The following is a 15,712-nucleotide window of genomic DNA, read 5'->3' as shown; positions in this document are numbered from 1 at the left end:
TGCACTCCAAATCTGCTGGAGGAAGCTGGGAAAAAGGAAGCAGCACTGTGCTTTTAAAAACACTGGGGTAATGCAGAGACCCAAACCCCCCGTTCTCGGCTGCCAGGCAAAACCTTGGGAATTTCTCAGCAAAGCCATTTCCTTCCTGTCTTGAGGGGATAGCTGGTGCCAGTGCCCTTGAGCATGGCAGGGCTGAAGTTCTGCACGGGGACATCAGCTGGAACAAACTGAAAACCAGGAAAAGGCTAAGAAAGCAACTACAAAGCTTTCCAGTACACAAAGGGACTGCAAGAGAGCTGGAGAGGGACTTTGACAAGGGCTTGGAGTGATAGGACAAGGGGGAATGGCCTCATCCTGACCGAGGGCAGGGTAGATTGGGTATCAGGAAGAAATTCTTCCCTGTAAGAGCGCTGAGGCACTGGCACAGGGTGCCCAGAGCAGCTGTGTCTGTCCCTGGATCCCTGGAAATGTCCAAGGCCAGGCTGGATGAAGCTTGGACTAACCAGGGGGAGTGGAAGGTGTTCTAGCCCACAGTAGGGAGTTGGAACTGGACAACGTGTAAGGTTCTTTCCAATCCAACCCAGTCTACAATTCTACAACAATGTTAAAATTGGAAGAAGAAGACCTTGGGTGCTGGGGAGCTCTCAGGCTGCAGAAACAGCACCAGATTTAAAATGCAGACCCTGGTGCCTCCAAACTGAACACTCCAAACCAGCGACTTAGTGCTGAGTTACTCCGCAGCTCAGCCTCTTCTCAGAAGGGACATGGAAGTAAGGAATGGCAGTGAAGCAATCAGCTGCTGAGCTCTGAAAAAGTATCCAGAAGAAATTAAACACCATGACCTCAACCAGTAATATGCCCTCAGTGGCCCACCTTTCCTTCAAACCAAAGTATTTTCGGTTCAGACCTAAAACTATTGCTGACCTGCCCAGTTTTTCCTAGACTTTTCAAGTGTTTAGGGGTTAACTTTCATCTTTGTGAAGCATCAGATCATGGTTAGTAATTCACACAACCCCACTGTGAAGAATTGCTGGGGTCTTTTTTCCCTTTTTATTAAACAACAGGTACAAGATGCCCTGGGAAGCCTCTTGCACTTCCCCAAGGTCCCAGCGATAGTTTCTGTCCTGTCCCACTGGTTTCTGGTGAACCGGCTTTGCCCTGATGTCTTTCAGAAATAAACATGAAAGTACGAGCAAAGGGGCGGAGCAGAGAGAACAACATTTTTACTGAAATGAAGAGAAACTGTTTAAGGGGAGGTCACTAACATGAGAAGCACGGTGATGATGTCTAATCATCACTGCATTGTTCTCCCTACCATTACAGAGCCCTTTCACCCTCCAATTTCCTCAAACCCATGAAGAAACCTCACTGGAGACAATGAAACTCTTGTCTGTATCCTCTTTTCCCCAAAAAAGTGCATTTCTGCTTCTGCTCTGATTTCATTACACATTTGGTAACTGTATTTCTGGGAGGTAAAAAAAACAGAACTGGAGGTTCATTACCCCAGCACAAAGAGCACCCCTTCCAACCCAGACTAGAGGTGGTTGCTAAATGGTGTCAGTTTTCTGTTGAGTATCACTTTTTTCTCTGACAAGAGGTTGTCTCTAGCTATCCCAGCACTAGAGAGGCTGAATCCAGCCAGGTCCTGCACCTCAGGGACCACAAGACAAAGAGCGGTCAGCAAATTTTCCTAAATCCACGAAACTGCGATGTGGAACAGTGGAGCACCAACAGATCAAGGCAGCTCCTTGCTATTTGCTAGCAGGGAAGAAACTGAGTACATTTCTGCTGGGACAGGGGATGCTTTTCTACTCATTAAAAACAGATTTTTCTTCTTATTCTGAAGTATACCATTCAGTCCTCCAGACTCCATTTTGATACGTGTTAAAGGCACATTCAGCGCATTCAGAACCACATTTATACAGGAGTATTCTTGTTGGTGATAAAAAATCCAGCTTGGGTCCAGTGCTCAGTTTCCAAAACATTTCAAAGCTCAATGTTTCCATGGAAACTTGGGATTCTTGAACTTGCCAGGCACGGTCAATAGCAACGTTACTCAACAAATTTCTGCAGCTATTTAGCCAAAATAAAATCCTAACACAGAGGGCTCACATTAAAATACACAATGCAATCTAATTTATACTCAAAAAAGAAATCATGAATCACTTCTCACAGCTAGTGGTGACTGCTCATTTAAGCTGACTAAAAATTGTTAAAAGCTTCTAAACATTCATTAGGAGCAGGTACTTTTGCAGCCGCTTAAGAACGCCTCCAATGCAACCCTTAGAGCTGATAAAGCAAACCTTCCAATCCATGCAATCACACAGATACTTCTATGTCAATAATTCTACCCCATGCATTTCAGAGCGTTACAGAGTTACTTCTTACAGAACTCTTGTATCTTTTAGCTCTCTGACATTTAGTTTTCATCTTAAAGATGCCAAAATGTCCCATTTTCAGAGACTGCTTTCTCTTTCCTATAGCCTTGACATGCTAACAGTGTCTGCAGAAGAAATGAAAACAGGAAGAGAGTTTAAACCATCCGTCCATTATTGAGTCCTTTTTATCAGAAGATCCCAAGAACAAAAAACTATCACATCCCTGACTTCACAGTCCATACAGGAGATGAAAATGCACGGAAGAGAAAATAACTTCAGTCAGAGCTCTGGAGCACACCGGGCCCTGTCCATACCAGCAGGACAAGAAAGGCAAAGTCACAACACTTACACAGAGGACGTGCAGGACCACAGCTCCGTGTCTCCTGTCCTCGTTCGTGAAGATGTCATTGGGGAATTCATGGAGAGCTGCAAAAAGCGGGGAAGGAGGAAAGAAAGCTCAGATGTTTAATCAGCTCCTCACACCCACCCCATGTGCTGTTCAGTAACACAGCGAGAGGCTGCCCAGCCCAGCCTTGCAGCCGCCTGCCTGAGGCTCTGCCTCACCTCCCTGTGGCTCAGCTTACCTTGTCCTCGGGAACCACCTTCCCCAAAAGTTCACTGTGCTGTTTCCTTCTGTGGCCAGCACCACCCTGTGACCCACAGATGCCCAAGGGGGGACAGACACCCCCCCTAGAGCACAGCACACCTCCTTCCTCAAGGGAAGCAGTCAGAGCTGTCCAGAGCAGGTGCAGCATCTCCTGGAGGGGTTGGGAGCTCTCTTCCCACTGCCCAACAATCCACAGAACCATTGAGAGGAACACACCACACACTTCACAGCCTTTGCTGCAAATGCACTGTCGTAAGTCACTGAAAGACAAATTCCCTCCATTTGCTCAAATGCTTTATTACTGCTCTGGATGTTAATTGGATTATAAAGCTCTTAGGGACAGCCTGCCAATTAAGCTGCAGGAATGGCTTTGGGTTATAAACCAAGAGTGTGAAGACGATGCTCTAGCGCTCAAGTGCTTCTCAGTACTTCCAGATTTTGGAACAACAGCTTTCTACTAATGGTCAGCTCTTCACATTCAGCCATCAGCTGGAAAAAATCAAACTGCCTTTCACATCTTTAGCATTAATAAAGCTCCAGCAATAGGAACTTAATTAGCAATTGCACAGAAGATTAAATGGAAAAACAATCCGGCTCACTCTCCCAGTTTTGCTGCCTCTGAAGCACTAACTGAGCAAAAGACAGCTACATTTTTATTTTTTTCCTCATGCAAGCAACAGCTCTACCCAGGCACTGCACATGAAGAAGAAAACACTCTTTTTTACATACAGTCTTCTGCCCAAAGGCTCAGGTTATTACTGCTAATTGTATTCCTATGGACTGATAAATTCTATAATGAGTCCTAACAAACTAGCAGGAGCTACTGGAGCAGTACAGACAGCATCTTTAAAATACTCATAACGGAGGAACACAGCAATATCCTTCTTTATGAGAACCAGCGATGCCTGTGACTTTTTACCGCCAGTCAGGACTCATCCACCAGGAGCTGTGACTCCTTCCTTCCGAGGCAGAACTAGTCCTGCCAGGCTGCCTTCTGCTCCCACCCCATCACCAGTGTGCTGTGGTAGAGCTGCCAGAGCAGAGGTTGCCACAAACACCCTTAGGTGTGCAGCTTAAGGAAGCAGCCAGGGAGGTACCAGCATGAGGACCAGCACGAGGTCGAGAAAAACCCCAACAAGCAACAGAAAACACTATGGAAGCTGTGAGACAATGAAGGTAAATCAGGGGAAAGGATTCATCCTGCCTCAGCAAAACGTCATTATGTGAAAACCCAGTGTTTCCCTCCCAGCTTTAAGAAACATTCCTGACCGTTCCCTGGTCCGCGAGAGAAGGAAACATGGCAAGGTCTGCCTGCAGCAATATGCAAAATGGTTTGCTAACACACGTGTGTGTGCTTCCCCTCCTCCTGCAGCTGCCTCTGAGATTTTACATTCATTACAGACAGATGATAAAAATCCAATCGCTTTATCAAGAGTCTCTGGGAGGTTCAAGGAGCCCGAAGTGCACCTAAGGTAGAAGCAGACAGGGAAAGAAGAGCACAAAAAGAGCATAAGCTGTCTCTAGCGTCGGTGGCTGGGAATCCTGGCCCTCCTTCCTGCGTGCAGCAGAAATGCCCAATGCTCCCTCAGGTGCAGGTTCCCACCCCACACCGGCAGGAACTGCACCTCCTTTTCAGAGGAAATCCAAGATGTCCATCAGCACATCCTCCCCAGCATCGTCCCAACACAGACGCGTTTAGTGGCTTACACTTGGAAGCATGCAATTATAAACTAATGTATGCAAATTTGGAATCTGCTGCATTTTTATTAGCTGCATCAGGTGCAGATGAGTACAGAGAAGAGGAAAGCTTTGCAAAACACAGGAGCTCCTTTCTAAGAAGAAATAAAGGGTGCTGCTGGAACACCACTCCAACAACAGCTGCCCTATTTAGCAGGTTATAAAAGCTCAGACAGTTTGTTATGTCGCTTAAAGAGTCCCCAGCCTTTGTACAGAAAATAGGTGCAGATTTTGCTGGGTTTATTTTGACTGCACAGAAAAAAACCCCAGCCATCCTGCCAATGAACCTAAACTCAAAGAATAAAAGACTTCTGCCTAATAATCCACCCTGGTCCTGCAGACTTAGCAGGTATCAGCCCGGAGCAGCAGAAGGGCAGGATCTTCACAGAGCTCAGCACCTCCCCAGTCACCTCCTGCATAGGCATTAGGCACAATTCCAGGAGCAGCCCAGCACCCAGCACATTCCCAGGGGTTTCCAGCCCTTGGACATACACAACTCAGTCTCAGTTTTCAGCTCCTGAGGGTCACATTCCCAGAAAATCGAGGGCTGAAGTCTGCAGCTCAACACAATACTCCTTCCAGGGGTTCTACCTTGCAATGGGGCAACTTGTAGAACTATGAATTAATCCCAGGATTACTTGCATTTGCAAGTAACTGGAATTAAATGGCCATTAGCAAGGTATGGATTGGCCTTGGAAAGGGAGCTAACTATTACAGGAACAGATGATAAATATTACAGGAACAGTAGGTGTGAGAAGCTGTGCTCTCTCGCACTTGACTCCAGGTGTTCCGACAGGCAGTGGCTGCTGTGCAGGACATGGAGCCCACACCTTTTAGAGACACCATCACAAGGGTATGGCCAGATTCAGAGGAAAAGTTTGGATCTGCACCCGCCAAGAGAAAATTATTTTAGTCATAATACAATGAAATAGAATGAATTCTTGTCTTGCTATTCTCAATCAGTGTGCAATTCTGTACAGCTGGAACCCCGTTCAGCCCTGGCCACAGGTGACTTGTAGAAGGTTCTGCATCACACTGCACTCAGAGGATTGGCTGGCACAACACAAACCTGTCTCTGCCCGGGCCAGGTGTGCAGGGAAGGTGCTGCTCCACCATTGCTCAGGGGGTGGCACTTTTCACACCCCTCTTCCCAGCTACTCCTTTCCCTCTCACATTTAATGTTCCCACCTCTCCAAAAGGATTGCTTTTCAAAAACACAGCACTGCACTGGATCAATAGTTCTACAAGCTGTGACATCCACTTATTTTTTAAGAAGTCTTTATATTGCTAGCCAGTGTATGTACTCTGGGGACAAGAAAACCCTTGGGAAATCTCCCACTGCTTTAAGAGACACAAGATGTTCAGCCTGGCCAGTGAGTTACCAGCACAGAAAACACGCAAATTTACAGCCTTGGTCTGTTTTCTCCTGCTGTCCCCACAATTCTTTCTCTGCGAATGTTGCTGCTGTCACCTATGAGTGACAGATATTAGCGGAGCAGACCTTGTGACATCAGCCCAGGCCACGTCTTTTCCATCTATGCTGATAGCTTTTTACACAGGGAAACAAAAGTAAACTTTAAAGCAATTAGTTATCTTTCTCCCAGTACACTCAGAATCATTGTTTTAAACTCAAGCTCAAGATTGCTGCTGGGTTCGGGGTTAACAACAACATCACATTCAGCACCTGTCTGCAAAGTGTTTGATCCAATTCCCTGACCTCCAGCAGCACCCCTGGACAGCAGCAGCTCTGCCTCCCTGCTATCTGTCCCTCACAGGGAGCAGGGACCTGCCAGGGTGAACCTGCAAGCACAGGAGGGGAGGGGGCTCAGGAAATGCTGGATCTGTGCAGCCTCACAGCTCCCACTGCCTGGAGAGCAGCTTGAGCACACCAAACCCTGTCAAACTCTGTTCCCATGGGGAACAATGTCAAATCACACAGCACAGGCAAGGGACTGTGAACATCTTTAGCTGCCTTTAAAATCAGTGAGATCAGTCAAGTTCTCTCTGAAGCGAGGGTGAGTACCTTTTCTTTTATATATATACATGTGTATATATATATCTAAATGTTTTACTGTCCACCAAGTGAAAATGGTGTTTGCATTGCAGTGGCATGAGCTAAAATGCAAGGAGAGCCAAACTATGGTGATACATCAATAGTAAAACATTTTGCTAATTTGTCACTCGTGTTTCCACTTAACTGCTGCAAACCAGCAGCTGAAGCAGAGCAGGGCACAGCCCCCGGGGTAAATCATGCAGCACGCCCAGAGGCACCACCCCACACCTGGCAGTGGCTTTTCCAGGCTCTGTGCCCGGCCCCTGGAGCAGCCCCTGGGGGCACAGACAGCAGCCATCCAACAGAGGTGGCAGCAAGAGGCAGAGCGGTGGCAGCGCCCCTGCTGAAGCTGCTGAGCCTGGCCAGGTACCTGCTCACAGGTGCCTCTCGCTGGGATCAGCCAGACAGATCAGGGTGGTGTGAATAAAATGGGAGAGGTCTGCGTTTCCACTGAGTAAGTCAGGCGTGGGCTGGGGGAAAGAAAGGAGGGAGAAGATGGAGAAATACGAAGTGGTGCACGAGATGGTGAACCCTGTACACCACGGGGAATTCAGAACTGGCAGCTCATTTGCAAGGGAAGTGGGAACAAACATTATTCCCTGCTAGTCTGGAGAAGCAGTCGAGAGAAATCACAGGCTGAAAGCAGGGGGCAGAGCAGCCCCCAGGGCCCTGCAGCCAGGGAGCAGCCGCATGGCAGCTCCCGGGAAGCTCCTCTTGTGCCTCGCAGCACCAGCTCCAGCTCCAGCAGGGCAGCTCTGGCCAGGCCCTGGCACCGGGCTGCAAACATGCACACACCATCCACAGGCGGGGTTCTGTGCGCGTCCCCAGCAGCTGAGCTGCTTGTCATTCCTTGCACATCTGCCTGCCAATTCTCCAGAATTACACATGTTTGGAATTGTGCAGAAATTGCAAAATGCAATTCCTCTGAAAGAGGCACGTGAAGTGCCCAGCCCTGCACACCCCACACTGTGCGGTCCCCCTTTTCTCTGCACTCTCCTGGCTGTGTGCTGGGTGGCACTGCACCCCCAGGCTCAAGTCCTGCTCCATCGTGGGGCCCCTTCTCTACGCTGGCTGGCTGCACACACGCTCTCCTGATGCTTTCCTCCTCTGCAGGAAGTAGTCTTGAAGGAACAAACCCCTAAACATAAGCAGAGCCCTTGTGAAGTCAAAAAGGTTCTGCCCTGGCTTCACTGCGAATAAGTCGCTTGCAAGGTCAGAGGCACATCAAGATCCAAGGCCAACAAGCAAATATATCTCAACATAAATGTAGGAGAAATCAGAAATAATAAATAAGATGCAACAGCATATGGTTCAGAGAGAGTTTAAGTCAAATAACAGCAGCAAGTGACCTTTAAAGAGAAGGTTATACTTCCCTTTGTTCAGTACAGGGGCTAATTTCTGTCACAGTAAGAATCTGGCAGTTGTTTCCCAGGATCTTTGAGCTTTTATATTCCTGTGTTTCACTTGACCATGCTATATAGTTAAGCTGCTTAAAAAAAAAAATAAAAAAAAAAATAAAAAAAATATATGCTTAAACTGAAAGAGGGCAGGGGTAGATTGGATACTGGGAAGAAACTCTTCCCTGTGAGGGCAGCCAGGCCTTGGCACAGGGTGCCCAGAGAAGCTGTGGCTGCCCCATCCCTGCAAGTGTCCAAGGCCTGGTTAAACAGAGCTTGGAGCACCCTGGGATAGTGTCAGGTGTCCCTGTCCATGGCAGAGGGTGGGACTGGATAGGCCTTAAGGTCCCTTCCAAGCCAAACCATTCTGTGGGATTCTGGGGTAGATTTTGTTCTGCTCTGTGCCCCCGCCCTCATCCCGAGCAGCAGTTGCTCCTGTGAGAGGAAGCACAGGGAGCTATCAGCAGAACTGCCAGAGGACAGCTTTTACAGACCTCAGCACAGCTGCTGTTGGATCAAGATGTTTCCCTTGACAAATGCAATGCTTCTGCAAAGTGATCCATTATCAACCACACACTCTGGTCAGAAATAGCTGGCACAAGGAAGGTTCTTAACAAAACCACAGCAAGAAAAGAACAAATCCCTGGCTGGCTCCTGTCCTCACACGAACTGCCAGAAATTCCTAATAACTTACTGGCTTAATTACAGCTATTCTGGAGTTCCCAGACTTCTTCTGATTTGGAACGGAATACAGTCCCTCTTTCATTAGCTTTATTTTGGGGAACAAATATTTATATGGTGTTCATATCCATGGGCAGACTAACCAAAAAAGGCAACTTTATGAGAAGCACTTCTATAAAGCCACCTGGAAAGGAAGAGATGCTGCTGTTACCTATCTTTTTCCCTTGGGAGGAAAAGGGAGGGACTTTTTAATCTCCCAGCATCCCAAGTACTGGATGCAGGGATGCCATGAGTTCAGAGGAGGGGAACAAATTCCCCTGTCTGCTTCAGTCTTAGCCCCATTGTAGGGGGGGAGTGACTGGGAACCTGGATTGACACACACAAAACAAAACAACCTTCTGCAAAGAATCAAACTTTTGGATTTTGCCAAAAACATGTTTAAAGTTGTGGCTCAAGCATGTGGTCCAGGAATAGAGGCAGCTGACACATGGGCCAGCCAAAGGCAGCCCTGCCCAGCAAGCAGCAGGATGATGCCACTGTGAGCACCTGTAACGGGCACAGGCACAGCGCCTTGGCCCAGGAGAGGGTGTAAGGGGACAGAGACCCTGGAGTCACAAAACCCTTAGGCTGGAAAAGTCCTCCAAGGTCACAGAGTCCAGCCCCCAACACAGCCCTCCTGCCAAAGCAGGCTCTGCTCCAGGCCACCCCTGCCCTCTCAGCCTGGAGGCTGCCATGGGCTGTGCCTCCCACATGCCATCAGGGCAGGGATTTACTGCCTGCAAATGAATGTCAGCGTTTGAATGGTCCAGGCTCATCAGCAGAGCAGCTCTAATATGCTTTAAGCAGCCCTGAATGTATAAATTCTTAAGGCTATTACAATCTCTTTGTTGTTTTACATTAGGCATCCCATTAACTATTTTCTTACTTTGATATAATCAGTGTTTACCATTATTTGGAGATTAAGTCTGGATAATGAGTACACATGGCCTGTCTCCTGTAGAGGCCAAGAGCTGGTTGGAAAGGCAGGGCTGCCCTGCCATGCCAGGGAGCCACTGTCCTGACACCCTGGGGAGCACAGGACAGGACCCCAAAGTGTGTTAGGATTTTCCATTGAAGAGGATCTGGTCCCTTCCCTCTCAGCCACAACAGAAGCAAAGACATCCTTTCCTCTCCCATTTCCATCCCAACACAAGGTGCTTAGAGCGCTCAGGCACTAAAATCTTATGTAAATTATATTTAACAAATCAGAGAGAGTTCCATGCTTCAGACATCCATCATTTTGCTCTTTGCATATAAAACTGGCAGGGAAAATTTCCATTCCAAGATTGCAAGGTTAAAATGCTACAACTACCTAAAGCGTGTATAAAAGGGAAATTAGAGCAATCCTTTACTTTGATAGGGCAATGAATATACATTAGAAGGGAATTCTTGGGGGTGTAAACATTAGCATGGTGGGGATTTTCAGGTGACAAAGCAGCATGGCTCTCAGGATGATAGCCAGCCTTACCCAAGGCATCCCAAGGGCTCTGGCTTCAGCCTGGCTTGGGATCAGCCACAAGCCCAGCTTTTCTGGAAGAGAGCTGCAGTCAGCTCTCCACCTGGCTGAAACCCACAGCGCAGGGCACTTGTGCCCTTTGAGTGTCATCACCTTTTCAAGTTCATTGGGATTTCTAAACACCACTCTGCTCCTCCAAGAGTACCTCGGACCCTCAGCTCACACCACCAGCACACCTGACAGGTGCCCAGAGTTACCTGCTAATGGTCTGGGCATTATTTAATCCCATTTTTCAGCTATTGCACTGTGAAGTTCATCATGTTCAGGCTCAACTGGAAGGTTTCTCAGCCTACTAATTACCCTGCCACAGCAACTCCCTTACTCCAGACTGAGATTTCACCAATTTTCTCAGTGTTACAATGCATTCATCATGTACTTGGCAATGACCATCTCAGAGAAGATTAAGACATGTGCTGTCCCAAGAAATGGGATGAATCACATTATTTCTAAAAAGAGTTGGGGCAACTGCACACCATTCTGCTGAGAAGAGTCAGCTGGGAACTGGGGATGGCTGTGGAAAGAGGAGGATGCAGCAAGCAAGATCCTCTGTGGATGGGAACCTGTCTAAACAAACTAATTGCTTTCCAACAATTAGCACTGACTAAGGACCTCCAATTGACTTCAATCTGCTGCAGTGTGACTCCAGCAGCAAGGCTGTCACAACACCCCTTGGAATCAGTGCCCTCAGAGGGCTGAGGTCAGTGAAACTGCGGGTTCTGGCTCTCCAGCACAGCCCTGACAGAATGCATGCTTTCTGTTCCCCACATCTCAGCTTCTGAACTGCACAGGAAGCTTGAGACATTTTTGTCTCCTTTGTAATTATCTCTATAGTGCCACCCTTCCTTCTTGCTCTCACTTTGTCCAGCAGAGTGTCCCTGAGGAGCTCAGTGCTGCTCAGGGCACCGAGCCACAGAGCGAGCACCGTCAGGGTCCAGATCTTTGGAAAAGCCATACCCAGGCTTTGCTCTGTACTGTGCCACATGGCAGAGCTGGGTCCTGCCCTTTCCTCTGGGGTCCCACAGACAGACTTCAGCTTTGCTTTCCTGTTTTCCTCCCAGCTGGTTCCTACACAGCAGAAGAAGATGTGGTTCAGTTCATTCTGTGACTGTGGGGAAAAGCGAACATGCAGCACATGCAGATGAAGCAAAGTACACGGCAGGTCCCTCTGCAGTTATTCATTTTGCTTTATGGTGACAGGCAGGCTTAGAGCCCAATCTCCAGCATAAAAATCACATCAATCAATGTCAACATACTATTCATACATCAGAAAGACAACACTGGCTTTAAATAGGTACCAGTGGCTGCAGAAGACAAGGTGCTTCCAGAACTTCATCTCCGAAGCGCCTTTCATCTCAACCAGAAACTGAAAGCCCCTAAATATAGGACTACTGTTAAAAATTCATGAGCTTCAGCAGCTATTTATCAAAGTCGGGGAAATAGGATATTTTCATGATGGTGAATGGGTTGACATTCATTACTGATAAGCAAATGTGCCCTTTATTACCATTTTAGAACAGAACATCGCTACCGATACCCAAGGAACGTTGCATTACCACTGGGCATTAGCATTAGCTTTGCTACAGTAGGAACATCATTCCTGCCATCTGGATGCCTCACGCTTCTCAGCTCCCAAATGATGATGTGGATGAGGCCAGCTCCGTGGAGCTTGACCGCACAAGGCTGCTGGGCAGGTCTGTCCCAAAGGTGGGACTCCTCTCCACCAGACATTTCCCAGACCACACCTCCAGTGACCCCTCCTCCCTCCAGGCCCCTGGATGCTCTCAGCAGAGCCCACTGGAGAGTCCCAGCTCCTCGGTGCCAGTGGCCACTGGACACAGGCAGCAACCCCTGATCACTGCAGGGCTGCAGATCAGCACCAGTGACACTCATGTGGCTACAGCGCCACAGCAGGTGACAGTGCTGACTGGGACATCATCAGTGGCAGCTCCTTTCACACCCCATCCACAGCCTCCTGCCTCAATCACTGCACCTTAAAGGAGCAATCAAAATGCAGAAGTGAAAGAATGGTTCCTCTCAGTGATGGTTTAGGTTTTACATGTCTTTTATATATACAAACTTTCACACACTTCCTATGCTGACATGGAAAAAGCATTCATTGCTGTCTGCTGGGAGAAAGGAGAAGCAGAGAGGAAGGAGGAACCCCCTCACCTCCCTCGAATGACAAGAGAAAGCTGGTCACAAAACCGGGGTGGTCTCATTTCAGTGGATCACTGAGAATTTGTTCTTCCAAACAATCTGAGGGAGATCCAAGGGCAGCTGTAATTACATCTAAATCCCCACACAGGGAGAACTCTTTTACATGTGGCTGGAGAAAGGACCATCTGTTTTATGAAGGTACTGCTAAGGTCTTCTTTAATTTTCTTTTTTATCCCAATTATACTGCTTTCCTCCCCTTCCTCCCTAAATGAAGCATTGCCTTGGTAATACCTAGAGTCTTAAAATAAGATTGTCTTTTCAAATGAGAGAGTCTTTAAAGTAGGATTATACCTTACAAAGGCAAACTAGTCTTTCAATCAATTCTGGAGGATACACTTACAACTTCATTACTCTGGAAGAGCCTACATTTACCGGGCAACAAATGAGAAGCCTTTAGAGGAAGTGCCTCCAGCCTCTCCTTTGCTGAGCACCCCAAAACTGCACTCTGGTGCTCCTCTGGAGCGTCAGACCAGACCAGGGTGTGGTCCTGGTTTCAAAGGTGCCATCAGCCAGCAGGAAGCTGAGGATGGACAGGCCGGGTGGCAGGAAGGGAACCATGGCACAGCAATCTGTGGGGGCTTTTAAACTATTTCTCCTCCCTCCTAGCTCTTTTCTATAGCAAAATCCAGCATCACTGAGGGGTTGGCTTGCCAGGGTGGTGCTGGCATTGCTGATGTTACTGCTACAGCTGGAGACAAAAAGAACAGCCCAGATATGTTTGCCCATCAATACCTTACTTAAAACATTCCACTTTTACATCAAATATCACCCACCTCATCACCCCATCCCCCTCTCCTGCCAAGATGGAGAAACAAGAAGGCAGCACTCCTATCCTCAAGGAAAGTCTCCTTGTGTGAAGGGCTGATCCCTGAGGAAGCCAGACATGACACACATTTTATACAGCCCCTGCCTGCTCTCGGCAGGCCTGGAGCTGCAGAAGGGTCACATCATCGACAAGAATCCCTCACCTCATTCTCACCGAGCAAATTCCAGAGATTGCCAAAGAGGCAGATGCATAAACCAGGGCCATGAGCTCACATCCTTCCTTCTCTGGCAGCTGTGGACACACTCCTGGGATGAGGGACCCACCTGCACCCCACAGGGTCCAGGACAGGCTCCCACCCAGGGCTTGGACCACCTCCAGCTGCTGGGCCCAAATATTTACTGTGTGCTGCTGCCTGTGCCCCTGAGTGACACGAGATCCATCAATCCCCTCCCATCCCACAGCTTACAAGAGCAGCTCGTTGAAACTGGGGCCATCTGTTGTTGCTTGCTGCACAAACACCTGAGGAGGACAGTGCTGAGCCCTACGATTCGCTCTGGAAACTTGCTCCTCAGCTGTGACCAGGACCTTCCTGAGCCACGGGGAAAATGCAAATGCTTCAACTTCTGCCATTCCATACTGTAAATTCACAGTCCAACTCCACTTCCTAACAATGCACATACATGCTGCAGTAAGAAGTGGCCCAGAGCCCCTTCCATAAAGCATTAATATAGGGAAAATCCAGTTGCACAACATGTGGCTTTTAGTATTAATGGCTGCAAGGAGACAAAACACATTTAAAGCAAAGCCAGGGAGGATAGCAAGCATCTCCTTGCATTTCGTCAGGCTACAGAAAAAGCACTGTAGCACTGAGGATGCTGAGCCAGAGGGCTGGCAAAGGCACAGGCAGCAGGAACAGCCAGGCAGCCCAGCAAAGGACACAAACCAGCTCACAGGGATGTGAGCAGGGATACAGATGGGACGCTCCAGAAACAAGTGCAGCGAGCCAGCCAGGCTGTGAGCTGCTCCTGGCAATTCCTCCTGTCAGGAGGAGGCTTCCCTCGGCCACACATCATCCAGGCTGATTTCCTCTGCTGACCTATACACCGCTATGTCACACTCGGGGAACACGTCCCAGACACTGTCAAAGAGCTTTGGGGAGGTTTAGCCAGAAGGGCAATGGATTTCAGTGGCAATCACACAGCCAAATGCCACGTTTCCCTTGGTGGCATAACCTTTGTGTAAGCGTTACACTTCCCTGCCGTCAATAATCTGCAAACAGTCTGGAAAAGGCCTCGTGTGTCCCCAGCAGGACCCATTTCACAGGCACACCTGCTAAGGGACCCTGGGCACGCAGTGCAGTCTCTGGGGGCGTTATTGCCAGGTGTCATTGCAGCCACGCAGCGGCCCAAGCACAGCACCTCTCTCTGGCTGGTCAGGATCCAGCGGGGATCCAGAGATGTGTGTGCACAGCAGCTGCAAGTCCTGGCAGCAGGGGAAACTCCAGGTGTTTGCAGAAGGCCGAGGACACAGCACAGCACCGGGCACTACCGAGCTCCGGGGCGCACGGCTGTGCTGCAGACCCTGGGGCAGCGGGCAGGAAACAGTGAATCCTGTGGCTGCAGCGGGCTGGGAAAAGGGGATTGCTGAGAGCCAGGCACTCCTGTGCATGCTAACAAGCTGCTGGATGGCAGGGCCCTCCGGAGCCGGCCGAGGAGAAGCACTGCCAGCACAGCAGCAGCTCTGCCGTGCCCTGCCCAGCCACAGGCGCATCAGAGGGCTCTGCACAGCAGCACCTTGGTGCTCACAGTTTCACACCCAGGCCCTTCCTTGGCCCTTACACCCCTCTCAGCCCCGCCAGGGGAAGTGGAGGACAAACCACAGTGAGCCCAGCCATGATATCCCACACAAGAACACAGCAGTAAACAAAGAGGTCCCAACTCAGACAGGTTTTGCTGGTGAAGGAAAAGCTCTACATTTTATCTACACGCTGGTGTCGGCATCTCTGGGGCTACACTGGATTTCCTAAAGCACAGGAGGAAGCAGCAGAGTTCACTGTCACACAGGAGACCCAGAGACATCTCAGAGAAAGCAAGATGACAAAACCACGGTGCTTGGAAATCTCCTGCTCTGCTCTCCGAAAGAAGCCGGTGTTTTCAGAGGCATTAAAAGCCAACAAGCTGGGACCACCGTACAGCCAATGCATTTGGCTTGCCAAGAAGCAGAATGGATGCAGAGGGAAGGCAGAGGCAAGGAATCAGGAGCAGCAAGGCAGTTGTGGCCCCCTGAAAGCAGACTGAGGTGCCAGGGCACAAATCAGGCCT

General features: G+C 49.0%; 1 protein-coding gene across 2 annotated transcripts in view; it reads right to left on the bottom strand.

Annotated features, from left to right (window-relative positions):
- Positions 1-15,712, bottom strand: part of SLC24A3 (solute carrier family 24 member 3) — a 108,709-nt gene that overhangs the window by 51,159 nt on the left and 41,838 nt on the right. For both annotated transcript variants that reach the window (XM_058834914.1, XM_058834915.1), the window contains exon 3: positions 2,728-2,804. In XM_058834914.1, the coding sequence (XP_058690897.1) occupies positions 2,728-2,804 (77 nt within the window). The remainder of the gene's footprint in view (positions 1-2,727; positions 2,805-15,712) is intronic.

The sequence above is a fragment of the Poecile atricapillus genome, chromosome 3 (assembly GCF_030490865.1).
Source record: "Poecile atricapillus isolate bPoeAtr1 chromosome 3, bPoeAtr1.hap1, whole genome shotgun sequence".
In the NCBI taxonomy this organism is placed as follows: Eukaryota; Metazoa; Chordata; class Aves; order Passeriformes; family Paridae; genus Poecile; species Poecile atricapillus.
The sequence above is the reverse complement of the archived record's forward strand: the minus strand, read 5'-3'. Positions and strand labels throughout refer to the sequence as shown.